Raw genomic sequence first — 22,135 nt, forward strand, 5'->3', positions numbered from 1 at the left:
ATTAAAAGCTGCACATAATGGCACTCACTGCAAATTAAAAACCGTTACATTTTCTTACTCACTGTAATTTCACATAATATATTAAAAGTTACCATAAAGTGAATCCTATATTTGTCCACTGCCTATAACAGTCAATACTCTGCAAGGAGCTAGCTCAGAATGTGACCCCATACAAAAAAAATAATATGAAAATACATTTAGGATCCTGAAATGAAATGATGCATGTTATAACAAGTCTCTATAATTTCATGATATCGGCATTTATGTGGACTGTACTAAACCACTATGATCTCACTCCTCTGTTTTCCCATTGTGCAAGTAATTTGGCTTGTTTTGGAACCTTCCCCAATTTTCCAGTTCTCTTAATTGTCACTATTTGGCCTTTTTTCTCCTTAGGTCAGCCACAGTGGTTTCTTTTGTTATTTTACCCTTTACTAGAATGAACGTTGATTGTACTCCGCACAAACAAAACTTGAAACAGCTCTTACTGAGGATTTCCCAGGCGGTAAAAGAAGTCTTTCACATTCATTCAGTGGTTGCTTCAACTAACTCCATTCTGCAATTATTTATAAAACAGTGAAAGAGGACACCTTGCTTTACCGGAGAAATAATTAACAGGAGACAAAGACAACAAAATCCTGACCACAAAGAAGTAGTAAATTGGCAAGTGCATCATTAAAAGTAAAACCAAAGGCAATGATACTTTTAAAAAAAAACAGAGTGATCCTGCAATTTTATCATCAGAGATTCTAGTATTTGATAAACTAATTACTACTTCTAAATTACTACATTTCCTAGGTCTTTTAAAAAAAGTTATTTATACTATTATTTGCCTAATTTAAGTTATTTATGTTGATGTTTGCATACCATAACTGGTGGCCACAGAAGGAAAAAAATATAACATACATTTTCAAAGGTAAAATTTAAATCATTTCCCAAAGGAAGGCAATTATAGGAGACAGGGAGGAGGGAATTCAATATCCACTCTGTCTTGGAGAAGGAAAAAATAGGTATCTACAGTAATCCAGTTCAATTTTATAGCCGTATAGTTTTAAAAAATTATACAATGATCAAGAGATTTGCCCAACACCAGAAGGAAATCAATGGCATAGGTTGGAGCCAAGCCCAGCCAGTTTATCTCTCCACCATATTATGCCAAAGCCCCCTTGGCATATCTGAGATAGCTTAAATTATCTTGTGAGCTACAATGACTACTTCATGACAAAAGGGCAGAGGGAGAGAATAATGCAGAGACTATTTTCTGCCAGGCATTGAAAAATCAGAAAGTCTAACCCAAAAAAGACATTGTGTCAATGCCAAGTAAGGACATTTCTCAAGACCTGAAAGGTTAATAAATTAGCTCAGAGTCATGCTACTTTTTCTGAAGGGACAAAAGAATCAGACTATGGGGCTTTTCAGATGCTGGAGCAAGAACTTCAAGTTTCTGTTTATTGCAAGAAGTTTGAGTTTTATAGGCAGTACACTGTTGTTCCGAGATCAGTGCTGGGAAACTTGGATTGGTTAAAAAGTATTCTCAGCAATGAAACTCACTGAATTATTTCTCCCTCAATCATACTAAATTCATAGGGTTATAGATGAAAATTGAACAAGCATAAGTCTTTCCCCTGATTTTCCTAAAGAAAGAGAGTGGCTTATTCTGGGATGAACTTTTGAAAATAGCAATCTGTTTTATCAGATGGATGAATGTGGGCTGGAGTGCTAGGAGATATACAGTATGTGCCACTTATGTTGCACTATTAACTTGTGAAGTGAATAAAATTGACTTAAACATAATATGAGGGACAAGAAAGGAGCAATATACATACCGAAAGTGATTTTGAATATTACAGTATTGTAGAAAAAAACAGAACATCAAGGCAACTTACATTTCGTATCATCATTAGCATTTCACATCCTGTCAGTCTTACAGATTGTCCCTATTTCAGAGAAGTAATCACTCATACACTGAAAATATGCATATTTGGGAGGAAAAGGAAAAGCTAAAGTTGTTTCATGCATGATGATCCATAATACCACGTGTGTTCTATTGAACAGATCAGTGAAGATGGAACCACTCATAGTAACAGTGACTCTGACATTATGCTTAATCATCCTCTTGATGATTGCTGGTACAGCACACCCAACTATATAGAAAAAGAGTCCTTGTACATTTTAAAACTAAAAATGTTTTCTATTTCAACCTTGATATCCTTCCTATAAGTTTGATAGTTAAAGACAGGTTCTAGCTTGATTTTGTCATGAAAGCAATTCATGTGTTTCAGTGAAATTTTGCATTGAGATGACTAAAATCCTTCAAGCACAATGCTAAAAGCATTCATATATTAAATCAAATTTAAAACTTAAAATAATTTTTAGTCAAGTAAATGTACAGAATAAAGTTATTGTTATTGTGTAGAACAGGTAAAAGAAATTCCAATCCAGTCTTATTTAAGCCCCTTATTTCAATGGGAGATATACTGAATATTTCCTAACCTACCTATTGGAATTAATTTATTGGATAATACCTACAAATATTTTATCTACTAATTCTAGTTTCTATACTTGGCTTTATTTTGACAGTTAACTTCTCATCTTACTAAGATGTTGATCTTTTGTAGAGTTGTGACAAAGTTCCTATATTCCTTTGTGCAATAAACTGATTTGTGTGTAATTTCCAGATGAATACTGACCACATCCTTTTCTCAACCTTGGTTGTGATTCTTGCTGTTCAGAGAAATGCAACACTTACTTCCTGAGTACTGTTTTGGTCTCCATAGTGTTCTGGCTCCCATCTTCTTCACAGTTTGAGATCTCCAGATTTCCATATCTAAAAGCAAAAGAATTATAGGAATATCAGGCAGTGAGTAAAAATAAAATGGGGAAAGCTATGTCTAAGGATTTAGATATTAGGAAGTGCTTTGAACTCAGTACTTAATTTGTAGCAGAGAAGTTAACACAACTTCCGGAATTTGATCTTTTCTCCTTGTCCATCCCACACCATATGCTTCCTGGCCCAATTACTTCCTTAGGGTTTAAGAAATAGGAGAAACAGCATTCAATTGATATACAGCTCTTAAGGATGCAGCAGCCCTGTCTTCCATGATCTGACAATTTCCAGATGTATTGGATTCCAACCCCATTACCCACACTTAGCAGGGAAATGTGGCTAACTCTTATTTGTCAATCCTACAAACTACTTCTTCCTTTCAACTTTCTTCCAGTAGTGAACATCTAATCCTTATGTCAGTCTTCCTCTACCTGGTACCTTCCAAATGTTTTTAAAACAACTCTTGGAATTTCCCATGAACACAGCTATTAAATATCTATTAGCTAATCATTTTTAGCTTCTTAAGCCAGCCTTCTTCTGTTTAATAAAGAAGGCTGGCCTAAGAAGCTAAGGGAGATTTTGCCACAGTTCCTTTTCTCAGTGTGCATCCAAAATACAATTTGTCTTGTATCCTTGTTTAACATGGCCAATGCCTGAATCTGCTTCCTTAACTCTCCTGTCTCCCTCCCCTTGGCATAAAAAAACAGCCCACTCGAGTTTGTAAGACTCTTTCTTGTAAGTCTCTTTCTCCTTTTTTCATTATGTTCTTAGAGCTTTCCCATTTTTTCTCAAAGATTTTCTTCTCAGAATCCTGGTTCCCAGAAGTTCATTCCAGGAGAAGCCTTTTTCACTTTACACTTGACCTTAACTTTTCCCATTACCATATCTCGATCCTCATCCAAACTCATACACCTTCTTCTAGGCTTGTGTGATTTTATTTGTAAGAACTGATTGAGAACATCTAAACAAATTTACTTCCAGAGCAACTGAAATGTTAGATAACAAATAAAATTCTCCTTGATATAAGCTACAAAAGAAAATGTAAGTAGAGTTGGCATGTTAGGATTTTCATAGTACAATAATTAACCTATGTTACGGCCCATTTATATAGTAGTCATTCTTTTTCTTACGATCAAATATTAGGAAATAAAGAGAATAGCACAATAGATTATCAGGGGAAAAATCATACATCTGTACTACATTTATACAATTAAACCCTGTTTATTTCAAAGGATACAGGCATATATTAGTTTTAAATCAAAATAAAATCCAATAGAAATATGTACAAAGTAAAATCCTGATTCAGAATGAATTTTTAAAAGCCAAGTGATTCACCATGGTAAGAACAAAGATTTAAAACTTTCTAAATCCATTCTCACACATAATGTATTTGAAATTACATGATTGAGGAGTGTTAAACTTGCTGTCTATTTCCCTCAATGCTGAATTTGAACAAAGTACCAATAATGTTAATATTTTTACAGTAAATGGTATTTTATTGTTTTTATACAATTTATCCTTATGAATTTGATTTTAGCATATCCTCTCCTGATGACGTGATCTACATTTTGCTTGTAGTACAAAGAAGACTTTTAAAAAGAAAATGATATCCTTTGCTTTTACCACTAAGACATGGTGGGAATATCACGTTTCACCATTTCTGTACATGGCACAGAAAATTCAATATGCAGCCAGAAATGTACTGCTTTCAAAACTGGTGAACAATGAAAATATACAGAACATTTTTACGAAGGATTGCTTCAGATACTGGGATCTGACTGCAGATTCCTGTTAGATAGCCTTTGCCAAGGATATACTCAATAAAATACCAAGTCTGCTACATCGTGGGTAAACTTAATAAAAGGCTCTTGATGAAAAAGATGTATCCAAATTACTTGAGGATAAAGTGAAAAGAGATAGCACTTGAGAAGTAATGCAATTCTGGATGCATATTCATCAGTGCCTATTTCAACATTTATATTTAGTCCAAGTCAATTTCAGAAGCATGAATCAGCTTTACACAGCATTTAATGGCTGGCTTCTCTGGTATTAGGAACGTAACTGCCACCTCTCAATGAAACAATTTTGTTTTCAGAAATACATCAGTTTCAAATCTTGTGCAGATGGCTTATGATCCTTTCAGAAATACCTTTTAGAAAATGGAGAGCTTAGTTTGAAACACTGGTAAGAAACGACTGCTAACCAGATTAGTATTTCAGTCTGTATTTATGTCATTGCAAATAAGTCTGTGTTTCTGAGAACACTCAGGGCTAGGGTATGTAGGATGAGTGGCCACATAACTCTTTTAAATAATAATTTGAAAACTCTGTAGAGCAATCCAAAACATTAATATTAATAAGTACACATGCACACTGTATATTCATATTTTTCACTGATGTCTGTTACATCCAATAAAGCCTGATTTTTGAAGAATTTTTAAGAGCAGGTTAAGTTTTATATGTAGAGAAAAAAGTAGGCCTGTATCAAACATTTTTGCTAGTGGAGGGATGATCAATGTATAGGTCAATATAACATTTTTAAAAACCCACTATAGGTAAATCTGATATGTTTAATGAAAGACACACACACACATACATACATTCATTTAATTTAGAGATTAATGAATGTAAGACTGTAACCTTCTATTTGTTAAAATTTGAGATTATGAATGCCAGATGCATAAATGCCGCTCAAAATCCTAGACCTATTATGACTACTCAGAAATGATGCTTATCCACCTAAAGTTATTTTGCATTCCAGAAATATAAAACTGCAAACTTCATAAGTGCTGCAATAATGCTTAAGGCAACTATGTGATAAGTAACCAAGAAGCCTCAGAAAAAATGGAAAAGATGAAATAATGTTATTCTGTTTTCTTCCTACAGTAGAAGAGAACCAGTTCAGTTTAATAGTTAAGAAACCAGACTAGAAACTAAGAGAGTAGTTTCAAAGAGACTGCAAGGTCTGGCTTCGTGTCATTCTTTCTCACCCCAGCTTACCTCACAGAGTTGCTGTTGTAGGAAGAATAGAAGGGAGAATTAGGTTAAGTCTACCATCTTGAGTTTATAGTATTGAAGGTGGTACATAAGGAGCAATCTGACCCTTATGGTTTCATAAGCAAGGTCTCACGTCTATCTCACTGACTATCGATCGATCGATCAACCAACCGATCAATCAATTAACCAATCATAATAGAGCTAGAAGAGACCTTGGAGACCCTCTGATCAAGCAGGAGTCCCTATTCCATTTCAGACAAGTGACTGTCCACTCCGGTCTCTTCTTAAAAACCTCCAGTGATGAAGCACCCACAATTTCTGATGACAAGTTGTTCCCTGGGTGAATTGTCCTCACTGTTCGGAAGTTTCTTCTTCATTCCAGTTTGCTTCTCTCTTTGATTAGTTTTTATCCATTGTTTCTTGTCCTGCCCTCTGGTGCTTTGGAAAATAAGTTGACCCACTCTCTACCTCCACTCTGTCCTAAAGCTTCAGATGATGCCACACTCAGGATCCAGATGGGCACATCCCTGAGAGATGCATCCCCCAAATGACCTCTAGGACACCAGCTCCCACTTACGGCCTGGCTGCAGAGTCCTGCAATCATGTGATCATGTTTTGCCATTTTCTGACAAAAATGCCAATTTATCAAGCTGGATTTGGACTTGACTCACTTAACAACTGTTATAAAAAATAGTTGTAAAATCAAGTCCAGTTATGTGGTGATTACAGCGATCAAAATTCTGGGCTCAATTGTGATTGTAAGCTGAGGACTATCTGTATACATGTCATCCAGGTAGTGTTATGCATCACACAACAAAAAACCCTCTCTGTTCAACCTGATTTTTCATATATATTTTTCTATTTATGTGGGGGGTTTTTTTAAAGGAAAGTGAATACTGTAGTAGATTTTAATTTTTGACAAGAATCCTGTAACTTAAGAACTGAGATAATTACAAGAACTTGCAATATTTAAAACTGAAAACATGTTTATAAGTTTTATACGAGAGCCCGTTTGGTGTATTTGTTAAGGCATCAGGCTAGAAACTGGGAGACTGTGAATTCTAGTCCCACCTTAGCCACAAAACCAGCTGTGTGGCCTTGGGCCAGTCACTCTCTCTCAGCCCTAGGAATCATGCAATAGCAAACCACTTCTAAGATTTTGTCAAGAGAAGTGCAGTGAAATGGTCAGGCAGTGGCCAGGACTCAAAAACCACCCATCCTCCCCAAAAAAGCTTTCATGGATATACATCAGCCAAAACAATTGAGCACAGATTGAATTAAATACATCTGAAAAGGAAACATTATGAATAAGAACTAAGCTGAGAACAGATTCTAACAATGAATAACTGGAAACTTCTCTGCTCTCCTCTCCTCTCCTTTCTCCTCCTCTCTCCTTTCCTTTCTTTTCCTTTCTCCTCTCCTCTCAAATTCATGACTGGACAGTAAATGTTTTAAAACATAAAATAAAGGGGGGAAACAGCAGAAAAACAACACACAGCTGGAGTAAACACAGACTTATAACAAATAAGGAAATTTTGCCTGAAAAGACCCTCTCCTATCCCTTTTCCCAACTGCAGCCATCCAATTAGATTTCAATGTTTACCTGATTTTCATGTATTTTCTCTCCCCAGTTAATGGATAGCCTGCCAATAAATCACTTCATTTGCCGTTCTTTATTTTAAATATTACATATCTCTTGATCTTTTTATTGCCCATCTTTTCTCTCCCTTTTGTCTGCTTTGTAGTAGTTCTTATTTTCCAGCAAGAAATAAAACTTCCCGATATTATCTGGTTGTAGTTCTTTTATATTTGCTGTCTTTATTGTTCTAGTTTCTCTCTCTCTCTAAATCCCAGTGGTTTTGTTTTTTCTTTTTGCTTGTATCTTCATATTCCTTACTGCTGAAATCCCCTGCTTCCTGAGATCAAAACCTCATCAATTCTGATGTTTCATTTCTACTAGAAGAAATTTTTGTTCCCCCAGTTGCTACCCATTACGAGAATTCTTTATTTCCTCCCCTTCTCTTGTTTGTATCCTATTTTCCCCTTTTTAAAAAAACTGTAAGCTTTTTTAGAATTATGAAAAAAATATTATGAAAAACAAGGCAAACTACATTATCTGAAGATAGAGTAGAAATAATTTAGTCAGTTATTATTACCATTTGTAGTTACCATGGTGATTAAATAATAAAAAGCAACTTTATGACCAGTCCTCCTATTTACAAACTATGCAGGTCTGTTAAGCAAAGGAAATAATATCATAAGCACACTTGAGATTTCATGAAATCTATATTATGGATTACTGATCACTTCACTTAACAACGCAGTTGCTGGTTACAACTGTGGTTGTTAAACCAGGACTACCTGTAGTAGTAAGCTATATTCGAAAGCTACCTGTGTAGCTTTCCTGACTGAAGAATAAAGGAAGAAAGCGCATTTTTAATTTACTGTCTCCAATAAAAGAAAATATACATAGCGGACAGTTGAATCTGAGCTTGGTTGTTTGCTTGCAGACGTTTCATTACCCATCTAGATAACGTCATCAGTGTTGCACTAGTCACATCAGTCACATTGATGTTATTTAGTTGAATAATGAAAGATATGCAAACAAACAACCAAGCTCAGAGAGTATCCAAGGCCTTCACAAATTACTATCTGTTCACATATTTCTGCATTTGTTGCTGTTGTGCAGAAAACACACAGCGGGAGAAAGACCGACAATCATCAGTAAGACTCCAGCATTCCTGTATTTGGTCACTTAATTCTTTAACGAAGAACTTCTGCTTCCAAGAAAAGATGAATAATACAACATTTTACCCATAATATAGATTTCATCGACGAAGTATGGGCAAATGCAATGTATATAAATTCTACATTTGCACCAAAGTATTAGACTTATAAATCACTGTGGTATTGGTTCAACCCTAATACAGACTGTAGAACTTGTAAAAGTCTGTAACACATATTCTCTCTTGATATAACTGAGCCTCTCTAAAAAGGCTTTTTAATTGTCTGTGTTATCTTGTCTCAATTTTAAGGAAAAGGGGAGCTTTTTTTTTCTTTTTGAGAGAAATTTCACTGAAGCCACATAAAGATAGCATCTAATCCAGGCCTAATAAAGGAATTTTATAAAATAGCATATTATAAACAGATTCCATGTCAAGCAAATTGTATGTCTCTCAGAATATTTGTCTCCTTTGAGTAATTATGCAGAAGGACCAGTGAGTTTAATTAAAGTTATTTCCAAGTTAGTGCCCATAGTGTCTCAGACTGAGATCATCAAAGAAATATACAAGGAGACATTCCTTAGCTTGATGGCTCCAACAGAGAAGCCTTTCCATACAGTGATACAAAAGTCTCTCTGGGATCAAAAATGAGAAAGTGAAGAGGATCATAATAAATCACTAAACACGCATCTATTAAATAAAACAATTTACTGTGAAACAGCTCTTAAAGGCACCCATTTCACTTTGGCTTTAACTGGCAGCACTTTTCTTGAACCAGAATAGAATTCTTGGATTTATAGGGTTGATATATATTACTATATTTGGTTCAGGATCATATCTAAGATAACATAACCTAAGAATTCCATCCTATAGGTGTCAAAATCTTGTTTTCATTTTTCTGCTCTGCCTACAGAGGACATTTTCCCTTTGATCTTTTTCTCATTGGCTTTCTGTCTGCTTCACTCTCTTCATCAAGCTCTGCCAAGTAGCATTATTATTTTGGGTTCAGAATGACGTGATTGAACTGAATTGCCTTCAATAAAATCACGATGCCCTTTCAAAATTATTAACATTGAACTAGCTAAACATTTTAGCGTTCTTCATACCCCAAATCAGCCATAATGGGTTTTTTCAAATTCTCTCCTGCAACTTCATTTGCTTTGGAGGGAGACCTTCCATAGCAGAGCTTCTTCTGGTGGGGTGGCCAGAGCTGGCAAGCTACATCAGTCAGTGCCATTGCTTCTTCTCTCTTTTAAGTAACACCAGCCTCCTGGCTTTGTTCCCTGGCCAATCCTTGCCTTCCTGTTGCCTTAGAAATGGCACCTGAGAAATGGCACCTGTCACGGAGTGCAAGAACAAGCATGAGTTCCTAGAAGGTAGCCATGCCCAGAGCAATGAGGTCAGCCAATGAGGTTTCACTGTTGCTAAGAGACACACTGGTCATTCCAAGATTGGTTGTTTCTCCTGCCAGAGTGTTTCCCAAGGCTCAGTCTACATGGCACTCAGAGTTAGAGGATATTGTTGTGGGCTACTTGTGTTTGGGACCCCCAACTTATTTGATTTCAGACTTAATTTCTCCATAAATATTTGAGCATTACAGAGAAATTATTGAAAAGGGCATTGCTTCTGCAGTTAAATTATGTTCGATTGTCAAAAGATTAGGGAATATATATTGTAAAAATGGCTGAATAAATTACAGGAAATTTAAATAATAGCAAGGATACTTAGTGGTCAGGAAAAAAACCTATGTCTAACACAGGACATATCTTCAATATTTTCAAAGCATCGATTTTTTAATTTTTAATTTATTTTTTATTTTTTTCATAAATAACACAAGCAAACATACCTAATACTCTTCCTTCTATTTTTGCCACAACAGCAAACCAATAAGGAGAGAGAGAGAATGACTAATTGAAAGTCATCCAGTCAGCTTTCATGCCTAACTTGGGACAAGAACTCAATCTCTTGGTTTCTAGCCTGAGCCCTTAACTATTAGGCGATTGACCAGTTACAGTTCAGCTGTTCACTAACTCTTAGGGTAAACTAGCTTCTTAGAAATCTACCTAAATTAATTTCTTCCCTGAGCAATATTTCTAGAGGAATTTATGTATCTGTATGAGTGTCTCCTAGCCATTTCGTCATAATTAAGGAAGCTGATTTCCCATTACAAAGCCTGACTTCCTAACCCAGCATTTGCAAACATGACTTTGCTTGCTGGGAAGCTGGCTGGGAAGGTAGCAAGTGGCAATCAAATGATCAGATCAGGTGCTGCTGCCCTTGCCAATACACGTTGCTAGCCAAGTGCCCGAATTTCAATCATCTGATTGTGGGAATCCTGCAACAGTTCTAAGTGTGAGAATAGGTCATAAGTAGCAATAGCAATAGCACTTAACTTATATACCACTTTATAGTGCTTTACAGCCCCTCTCAAAGTGGTTTACAGAGTCAGCATATTGCCCCCACCTTGGAAGGATGAAAGGCTGAGCCAACCTTGAGCCTGGTGAGATTCGATCTGTGGAATTACATAGGAGTAGCTTGCAATAGTGCACTCTAACCACTGCACCACCGAGGCTCCCTTTTTTCAGTGTGTTATAACTTTGAATGGTCACTAAATAAATAGTTGCAAATCAAGGACTACCTGTAATGAATCTTTTATAGATTTCTCTATTGATAGGAATAACCTCAACTGCTGATGAGAACTGGAATTTAGTTTTATTTGTGGAATGTGGGATGTATTTTCTACTTAATCTTAAAACACTGCTTCACAGCATTTCTTAATTGTAAACGACCTCCATTCACTCTTAGCCCTCCAGTTTGTCCCCAAAGCATTCCAGATCACAGCCGGTAGATAGCTGTGTAGGTTCCTGCTACCCTGTTACTGGAAAAGTGCTTCTCTTTTCATGTTTCCATTGACACCCCTTAAGCTCCCATCTGAAGGGAGTGAACATACTACTATATGTAGCTTTGTGTTTTATGAAAGTGCTGGATTGATAAGTCTGCAAACTGATGTTCTTTGTTCACTACAAAGCAAGAACAACAATGCACAGCTGCAATACAAGCTGCCTTCTGCCACCCCCGAATCCTGTGCCTCAGTCAGTCAGCCTAAGTAAAGCAAATTGGTCCACAGGAAGTTCAAGCCTTATCAGGACAACATAGACAGCTCCTGTTGCTTTGCAATGCACTTTCGGGAAAACAGAAAGTTTCCAAAGAGGATCCATCCTTACCAGAGAACTCTTTAATAATATTTGTATGCATGCTGATACTTTGTTTTGCTTTTAAAGGAACTTTCAGTTCTTGTTTTACAATACAAACCATGGGAAACCACATAAATTATGCGAAACCAGCAAAGCAGGCGATAGGAAGAAGTTACTTTAGTTACCTTGGCCAGAAAAGTTATTTCCTTGCAAGGACAAAATGAATATTGTAAGACCATACAGTTATCTTCTCTTCCATTGTTTAGAAGACACTGATTTTCAAAACAATCCTGGCAGAAAGTAAAACAGGAGACAGAAGCTCTACCCTAAATATAACGTGATTTCAGCTTCATGGTAACTTAAGAAAAATAAGTATGCTGAAATCATTATGAGAATGAAAAGTCTCTCTCTCTCTCTCTCTCTCTCTCTCTCTCTCTCTCTCACACACACACACACACACACACACACACACACACAGATATATTTACCCACTTCTCCATTACCCCAATTCCTTGGGAAAAGACAAAGAATAAAATGAGATGGTGTCCAATGATTTCATTTTTTTAGTGTTAAGTGTGGAAAAAACTTACTTTATCACACTGAGGGCTTTTCTGGACTTGGTTTTTAATAACTCATTGTATCTTCTAATCAAAACCAAGTAACAACACTTTAGCAATCAATGGTACATTCCAGCCTTTCCTAGCTTAATGCCTTCCACTTGTGTTGGGATGATACATCCCCAGGAATTAAGGACTCCTTCCGGGGATGATTTCTGTGTAGATTTGCCTAATGGATAGAGATATCAGCATCCTCATTTGAAATAAGGCACAGATGTCAAACTCACGACATCACGTTGTCATGTGACATATCATGACTTTTTTCCCCTTCGCTAAACTGAGATGGTTGTGGACAGCATGTGATGTATCCAGCCCCCCCCCGACCACAAGTTTGACACTCCTGAAATAAGGTAAAGTCCCCACTGATTTATGAGTGTGATGACCCAGAGTGGGATATAAAACAAACACAGTCACAGAAAACAGGTGAAGCCCCTTTTATTCCTTCAGTTTGCTTCCAAGCTCCAAATATCTTTGACAGAAGACAAAAACACTCCCACACAAAGAGTTACACGAAGAAGGAAAAAAGCAACATAAATCAGGCAAGATAAGGGCTGGAGGATGTCCACAGATGATATACACTGGGAAGGATGCCAAACTCAGAGAGGAACTATAAACCAGAGATATTTACATGCTTTGTTTCCAGCGTTCGCCAGTACGTAGGTCCATACTCTTATTCAGTTGTCACAGCTGCAGCCCATGAAGAGGATCAAGGCCCTCTCCTCCTGAGGAGACCATGTCTCTCCCTTATCCTCTCCTCCCTGTGTGCCCTAGTTAGAGAGGAGATGGGCCTGGGTCCTCCTCTGACTGCTCAGATGGCCTCTGCCCTTCCCCAGCCTCCTCCACAACTTCCGGAGCCACACTTCCACTCCCTGTCGGCTGTTCCTCCTCTTCCTCAGAGTCTGTCTCCACCAGGGGCATGACAATGAGAAGGAGAATGATTTGCAAAATAGAAGTATTATTCACTCTTATGCTGTTGTACTATGATAACATTGCCATGAACCAGAAGCATGAGGTACATTCTGGATGCAGTGCGGAGAATAAATGAAAATAATCAATTTACTTCTAATTATTTCTTGTGGGGAAATGGGCATAGTAAATCAAGAAAGTTTGAGGACCTTTGCCTAACTCACTATTTAGTCAATTATACTTAAACATGTTGCATTTATTGAAACCAGAAACTTGGATTATATTTGCAAATCTGTCTGCAACAATCTATTGAATTCATTGGCATGAAGTTTCAGACATTTTAAAAAATAAGGACATAGAATAAAGACAGATGGCTAAAAATGGTATGAGAGAAAGTATTACATATCAAAAGACTGAGACATATACATTGATTCAGCATTAAAGCTGCATTCTAAAACCATACCTATTTTCTATCTTTTTACTACTGAAAGAGCAAGAACTTTGTAGTTTCTTTGAGGAATAAAAGCTGAGATATTTGAGATGCTAAATATTGCATACTGCATAGTGTTAAATACTCACAGTGAATTCATACTGGGAGACATAAGACATAGACTTGATTACGGAACTGGAATAGCAAATGACACATCTTTTACTTTCAAAATGAATGTTCAGAACCAGACCCTAATCTACCAACATTGCAGCTCAGCATAATCTCTTGAAACACACCATTGTTTTAAACAACTCTTATATTAATTAATTTATTAAATGGTTGAAATGTACTTGAATATTAGTAGCTCGGGTTGGTAGCTGACTGTTGGTTTGAACTCTGAGCTTGGCAAATTGGTTGCAGACATTTTGTCCTCATTTGAGGAAATATTGTCAATGTGCTTGGAGGTGTGCTCATCTGTCCAAGCACTGGCCTTTAAATACCCTTTTATATGACACAGATTAGTGAATATTGTTTGTTCCAAAGTACCCAAACAAACAACACTCATCAATTTGCATCACATAAAAAGGTATTTAAAGGCCAGTGCCCAAACAGGCTAGCACAATTCAAAGTGTAGTGACGATGTCTCCTCGAATGGTGATGAAACATTTGCAACCAAACTGCTAAACTAGGAACTCAACCCAGCAGCCCTAATGTATGTGTGTGTGTGTGTGTGTGTGTGTGTGTTTTCTTAAGTTTTCGCAGGTGTTTATATGCATGGTATTCAGCTTTATTTGGGTATTTTCCCACATCATTATAATTGTGCTTTTAAAGTTGTAGCAACGTTTCTGGCACAGCAGTAGGCTAGCACCAAATTTAAAACAGAAATGGCTGTGAAAGTCTGACTCACAGACGAACACTATACAGAGGCCTGATGATGGCAGATGAGATTCTGCCAAAACGTTCTTACAACTTTAAAAGCACAACTATAATGATGTGGGAAAATACCCAAACAAAGCTGAATACCATACATGTATGTATGCATGCATACATACATACATACATACATACATATATATATGTTTTCTTAAGTTTTCTCGGGTACTTACATGTATGTATATATATATATATATATATATATATATATATATATATATATATATATATATATATATATATATATATATATCCTTTCTTCATAATGTCTTACCTATCAAGGAGCAATTCCAGAACTTCCTTTGTAGATGCAAACCCTCGGTATGTTGATAGAAATATGCTGATGTAGGTGAAGTCATTGTCTCCAAAAGCTGTCAATAGGTTCTCCACAAGCTTCTCTAGAGTACCTGCCTTTATTGTCCTGATCTTACAGGTTTCATATTGGCTGACAGTGTGTCCTGGAGGAAGTTGGTCCCCTTCAACCTATGTTAATAGACAAATTAAGAAAAAAGGGGGGAGGATTAATAAACTCTTATTGGTAGAAATAACACTGCCACACCATATCTTTTCATGGTGATGAAATGGTCTGAAGATTTACAGCTTTACAAAATAGAGCTGGTGCTTGAAAACACCTGGAGAAGAGAAACCACAGAGCAGCTGGCTTCATACAGTGAAGCAAACAACAAATAATGAAGCAAGCAGACTAACTCAAAACATATTTTGATCATTATGAATTCTGAGATATCTAATTGGACTCTGCAGATTTTGTGGGTCAGAGGATGTGGGATAACGACTGACCAAGGATGGGCCAACAGCTTTCAAGGGCTGTATACCCTCGCTAATCGTCTGTGAGGCCCTGTGATTGAAGCTGAGCTCAAGAGAGCAGATGGGTTTGTTGCAATTGCATTAACTTCCTTACCATTTAGCAACATTCCTACTTGAGCTGCTTAATTCCATCCACACATATATTTTACATCTCAGAATGATAAAGAACTTTGCTCAGCATAGCAAAGCTAGCTGGCTTGAAATGAGGCAGAAACATTTTAATCATGATTTTTCTTTTCTTGAAGAGCTATGTTTTCCCCCAAGGTTTCTTTTTAAAAATAAATAAATAAATAAAGCTGGTTTATTATTTTACCATTATTCTAGACAGCCCAGGTTTCACCCCCAAATCTGAGATAATCCAAATAAACCTATGGTTGCAATGTTACATTCCTCCTTTGTTTGTATTTCAGGGATCAGACACTATACTGTACTTTCTATTTCATTCTTGTTGTTAAATTATTAGCAGGCGTTTTTTTCCTCCAATGGTTCAGCATGGTAAGATCTCATTTCAAAAAATTAGATGGATAAGGAATCTGCATTTTAATGAGTTATGATAGAAAAAAAAAGTACAGAGAACCCTAATCCATTTACAAATAGGAAGTGTATTTCATCAGATAAAAGCAATTATTCAATAGTCATAACTAATTTGAATATGTGGCAAAAGAGTTATAAATTTTTCTACCGGAATCAAAGATAATTTAGAAGATCAGACAAGAAAGACTTTCAAAAACTCCTCATTCTAAGTAAATAAAATGTTTGTAGATAAATAGATCAGTCATTATAATTCTGCAGAACATGGTCTTCCACATTTAAGCATCTAGCAAAACGGGCTCACAACTTCCAGCTCTCTGGAACAGAATAACAAAATAGCAGAATAGGAAGGGTCCTTGGAGGTCTTCTAGTCCAGGGGTCACCAACCTTTTGGACCTCAGGAACCACCAAACTCATACTTTTAAATCCCAGGGACCACTAACCAATTCTGTGGGTGTGGCCTAATTTTTGGGTGTGGCTTGGTGGTTATGTGACTGGTTAGGCATGGCTTGTATGTAAATATTATAAATATTTATATAAATATTGCATTTTTTATAAAAAAGAGCAGCTTTTACCCAAAATCAGGCAAAGCAGGCAGATTAAGTTGCTCACAGAATCACAGATTTATTCAGAGATCTATCTATCTACCATCGGCTAGCTCAATCTGTCACATAAAATTTGCTTGCAAGCAAACTCATAAAATTTGTTAGCAAGCAAACTCACAAAATTAACTCACAACATACACACTATGTATGTAAATATTGAATTTTTTATTTAAAAAATGAGCAACTTTTACCCAAAATCAGGCAAAGCAGGCAGGCAGATTGAGTTGCTCACAGAATCATTCAGTGATCTATCTATCTGCCATAGGCTGCTTGAGTCTGTCACATAAAATTTACTTGCCATGAATCTGCACTGAATAATAGAACCTTCAGTCCTAAGGGAGGTTCAGCTGTGCTTAAAAACAGAGCCAAAAATCTAAAGGCTAGCTAGAAAGCAAGAAATCCAACTATTTCCTGCTTCCGAGCTAATCTAAATCTCCCGGCGCAACAGAACAGCTGGAAAAAGGAAAAATAGCAATTTAGCAGGCAAGTTTGCAGGGTAAGGAGTAAGTGGGCAGGGAGGGTTCCTGTGGGCCATGTGAGTGGTGCAGCCTTGTGTTTCTGAGCAGCCTGGATTAATTGCTTGGGGGGGGGTGTTTCTCTGTGGCCCACCAAAATTTTCTTGTGGCCAACCGTTTTGGCAACTGCTGTTGTAGTCCAACCCCAGTAGTGTGATGGCATGACCTAACCCATAAATATAAGGAAAAGGAAAAGTCAATACTTCACCAAATATTAAGGAGGCAGAGCTAGCAGTCTGCAATGGTATCGTTCATCTGTGTTTACTTTAGAGAAAAGACACAACTTTTATTTGTGAAACAAAGATTCTGAATTCATATCTTAGTGAAATATGTATTTCAATATATCTGTATCATATAGCAGGGATGACTGTATATGTGTGTCAGAAAGGGTAATTAAATGTATGCTTAAAGATGAATTCATAAAGAAGCTGACCTGGCATATGTACTGCTGAGCCAAACCACATGGGCTGCTGTTCATATAAACAGCTAACCATGTGGCTAACTTTGTGTGCAAATTTGTTTTCCAGCAATGTAGTTTTCACAAAGATAATGAATAAACCAGTCTGGGGAGATGGGAACTGAGAACAAAAGAGGAAAGAAAGGAAGGAAAAAAGGAGTAGATAAGTAGTTAGGCAATATCTAGGGAGTGAGACATTTACTTTTTTTCACATTTTTTTCATCAAATTGTTTTATAGATTTGATTACAAAATCTTACTCCTAGAAATGGGACACATATGTCCTTCCCTTTAGTGGTAACAGATTCCAGAAAATAAAAGTTATCAGGCAATATTTTAAGGCAGGGAGGTCTAGAAGACACAAGCAATCTCTCAAGAGAAGAGCCATCACTAGCACTTAAGATTATGAAGAGCATCCGTGCATATGTTATAAGAGACAAATCCAACTAAGGAAAGCTCAAAAACCTCACTTTATTCTTCAATTTCTGCTACAGCATCAAGATGGTGAAAGGGCCTTTCCCATTCCTGTGAAATACAGTCACCATTTTATGCAGTTGTATGAATTCGCATGAAATTGTAAAAGATGCAGAGCTCCCTTCCATGTTTGTTTTTATGGCAAACTGAGAAAAGCAATGTGAAAGAGTTTTCTACCATTTCACCATAAAAACATAAACCCCAGCTTTCCACATTTTACAATTATGGGCAAATCCATACAACTATATCTCTGCTTAATACTTCAAAAGGTTCCAGTAATTCTTCCTGAATACTCATGCTTTGTTTATTAGTTTTTATTCTGTCATGATTGAGGGGGAAAGAATCTCGGCTCCAGTCAACGGACAGGCATCCAACCTGAACCAGATTCTAACAAGCAATAAAAATCAGGACAATGGTGCTGACATGGGGATCGGTCCCTGCAGCATATCCAGATGTCTGTTTGCCTACACATCTACAGCAACAGGATTCACAATTGCCCCAACAACTTCATATATACAAAATTAAAGACGCCTTTGCACGCTTTTCCTCCAAATGTACTATATGCCACCAACTGCCAACAATCCCCCTCTGGATTCTATGTAGGACAAACAAGGAAACTTTGTACAAAAGAATTAACAGAACAAGGTTTGAGATCAGGGCTAAAAAAAAACAAGGAGACCACAATATCACAGCATTTCACTCCATACTAGAGGACTTTCTATTGTAGACTTCAAAAGTAACCATTTTGGAAAATGTTAACACCACCATCAAATGAGATTTACTCAAAGGTTTTCAGGCAATTTCAGAACCTCTCAACAAATACAATGGATTTGTAACACAATTGTGAATTTATAATTGTGAATTTTACACTCTTACACATGTAACCTGTATCTGGGTAACCCGTCTTCTCCTCCCACCTCATCCTAATTTAAATCCCACAACAGCTCAGCCATCCCATGCATCTAACGGATGCCTTTTGGTGAAATGCATTAATCTGAAAAAATGCTTTTTTGATTTTCAGCTTCCTGGTGATAATTTTTACTGCAGACAGTCATGATTACTGCAGCAGACAGGAATTAAGATTCCTTCTTTGCATGCCACAATTTCCATACAATTTATCAAGCCATTAGGTCTGTGATTAAATGTGTATGCAACTAATCTGTGAAATTGTTCTTCTGCTTCTTCTGTTTCTTATCCCTATTTTTCTACTATATTTCTTCTCTTTGTAGAAATAAAAATCAGAGTGTGGCTTTAATACTGATGCCCAGAGTCACTGAGAGTGAGTGGGTGGCCATATAAATCTTCTAAATAAATAAACCAATAAAATAAAAACAGTCCAATAAGCTTTTGATATACTTCATCCTACATTCCCATTTAATTCATCAGTTCAGTTTATAACTTTGCCTAAATAATGCTTGGTAGTTAGTTAGCACTTAGAAATAGCACCCACCCCATGCATGAACCCCAAAATGCCAATCAGAATTCTAGTTACCACACCTGGTTATTTAATTCAGGGTCAAACAGAAACTTGAGTAAAGCTCTTCCCGAAAGTATTCAGACTTGGGCTTTGATGGTTCTCTAGAGGAAAGGAATGCTACATTGTGGGGGAGACATTAAAAATGTTTCCTTGCATTTGTGTGCTTAAAAAAATAAAAGTACATTTTATCAGCTACCAACAACAATACGCTTGGAGTTATTTGAAGAAACATCTAAGGCATAATTTTGGTCAGCGTTATTAAAGCAGTTCTGCCCCCAAATTTTTAAGAGAGCCTTGGCAGGCAACCATTCAATAACACTGACTTGTGGAATAAGACACGGCAGGCTGAGTTAGCACGCTAACAGGAAACAGCTCAATCTGGATTCAATCAGGGACTGTCTCTTTTCTGACATGATTCCTGAAAACAACAAGAGGAGATTTTTGGGTTTGCTTCTTGGCCAGCTGTCCACCTACAAGTAAACCACACTGATTGCTTTTCAAAGGGCACTTCTATAGCTGAAGGGCTATTTTCCATCAGCAGGACTTAAGAATGAAGAACATATGATACCTCATTGAAGGTCAAGAAAAGTCATGTTGTTTTGAAAGGATTGTCTTCTTACTTTCACATTTCACTGTTATTTAACTCAAAGTTCCATGGAGATGCTCTTCACCTGTTATGAGTTTCTACTATTTCAAATCAGCATCTAGAATGGGTGTTTTGTTTTTTTTCTAATGCCTTCAAGTCAGTCTTGGCTCCTGACAACTGCCTGGAGAAGTCACTGGAGTTTTCGTGGCAATAATTTGGAAGTGGTTTGCTATTGCTTCCTTCCTAGGGCTGAGAGACAAAGATCACCTAGCTGATTTTGTCCCTTAATGTGGGACTTGTCTCCCCGTTTCTAGTCTGATGCTTTAACCACTACACCAAATTGACTCAACTTTTCCAATCGTGGGTTAAAATATCTGGAAAGCATTTAGCATGCTTTTTTAAAGCAAAAGGAACTACAACTCTCTTGGAGCATTTTTTTCTTCTTAAAATAATGTGTTAGGTATATGTAGGCAATTCAGTTCTCCAAGAATGTATCAGGACTGACAGCTTAGAGCTAATCCTTTTTTTTTCCCCTGAAAGCCTTTTCTTTACCTTTTCCTAACTTTTCTGACAATCCAGTGTGTTGGAAGGTAGACAGGTGGGTATATCAAAAAGAGAGGGGAGAAGGAAAGAAGCATATTATAAAAGATCAGGTAAGCTCTGACAAACTTTCCTTTTGCTTTTTCCACTCTTGACTTCAGTCCCACTATAGCAATAGCACTTGCCACTTCACAGTGTTTTACAGCCCTCTCTAAGCAGTTTACAGAATCAGCATATCCACCCCCACAACAATTTGGTTCCCCATTTAACCGACCTCGGAAGGATGGAAGGCTGAGTCAACCTTGAGCCTGGTGAGATTTGAACTGTCAAATTGCAGGCAGCCAGCAGGCAGCAGAAGCAGCCTGCAGTACTGTACTCTAACCCCTGCACCACCATGACTCATCTATAACTCTCATGTGGTCTATCCCAATATATTACTTCCCATGAGAATGTGGTGCTTAGCAGTAAAAAGGTTGCCAGCTCTAAGTTCATATAATTATAAGAAAGATATATAGTTACAGGTAGTCCTTGAGTTACATCCACAATTGGGACCAGAATGCCAATTGTTGAGCAGAGCAGTCATTAAGCCAGCCAGCCTGTGACTGCTTTGGTCAATGACTGAAATTCCAGCCTTTCCGGTCATTAAGTGGATGAAGTCTGAGATAAGGAGCATAGAGTGTCTCAAGGATGGGAGTGAGACCACAGGAGGTTTGATGCAGGCTGCATGTGAGTGTGTCTCTGCTCAGAAACTGAAAATCCTCCCTGCCAAGAAAATATCTTTTAACCCCTGAACAGAGACATACTCGCGTGTGGCCTGGACCAGCCCCCAACTCCCATGAGGCACACCACATTCCTTAGCTTACTATGCTGCCACCATTCAGGAGCTGAAAATCCTGCTTTGAATTCAGCTCTCTCTAATCAATGGGTTAGACTGAAAGAGCTGCCTTCTGAAAGATTTCAGCTTCGGGCCAATCCAAGCACACACGGAATTGAAATACTTCAGCGGGCAGCTCTTTCATTCTGGGGATTGGCTGAACAAGCTGCCTGTCAAGAGATTTCAGCTCTATGACTGTTTGGATTGGCCTGAAGCCAGTGGTGGTATTCTACTGGTTTGGCCCATTTCTGGCATACCGGTAGCACTGAAGATTGGCGGAGACCAAACCGGTTCTCTCTGAAGAGCTGCTGGAGCTGCAGTTGGGTCTACCTGCCAACCCAGGCTCCCCTACTGATCTTCATTCCCTGCTTTGGAAGCGCAGCTGCTTTGTGCAGCACAGTAGATTGCTGCACATCAGCTGCTGAAGTGACAGGAAGAGTGCAGGATTTCAGGAGGTGAGTTGGAAAGCCTCTGCGCCTGTGCAAAGTGCACGTGCAAAGTGTGTGTGCATGCTCAAAGCGTGCCCACCAAACCACACCCACTGAACCAGTGGTAAACTATTTCAAAACGCACCACTGCCTGGAGCTGAAATCCTTCAGCAGGCAGCTCTTTCAGCCAACCATCAAA

General features: G+C 37.5%; 1 protein-coding gene across 2 annotated transcripts in view; it reads right to left on the reverse strand.

Annotated features, from left to right (window-relative positions):
• Nucleotides 1–22,135, reverse strand: part of RGL1 (ral guanine nucleotide dissociation stimulator like 1) — an 88,793-nt gene that overhangs the window by 38,317 nt on the left and 28,341 nt on the right. For both annotated transcript variants that reach the window (XM_026703263.2, XM_026703264.2), the window contains exons 3-4: nt 14,901–15,109; nt 2,750–2,827 (exon numbers count right to left, since the gene is read on the reverse strand). In XM_026703263.2, coding sequence (XP_026559048.2) covers nt 2,750–2,827; nt 14,901–15,109 — 287 coding nt within the window. The remainder of the gene's footprint in view (nt 1–2,749; nt 2,828–14,900; nt 15,110–22,135) is intronic.

This window comes from Pseudonaja textilis, chromosome 3 (assembly GCF_049901715.1).
Source record: "Pseudonaja textilis isolate UNSWEBS1 chromosome 3, rPseTex1.2, whole genome shotgun sequence".
In the NCBI taxonomy this organism is placed as follows: Eukaryota; Metazoa; Chordata; class Lepidosauria; order Squamata; family Elapidae; genus Pseudonaja; species Pseudonaja textilis.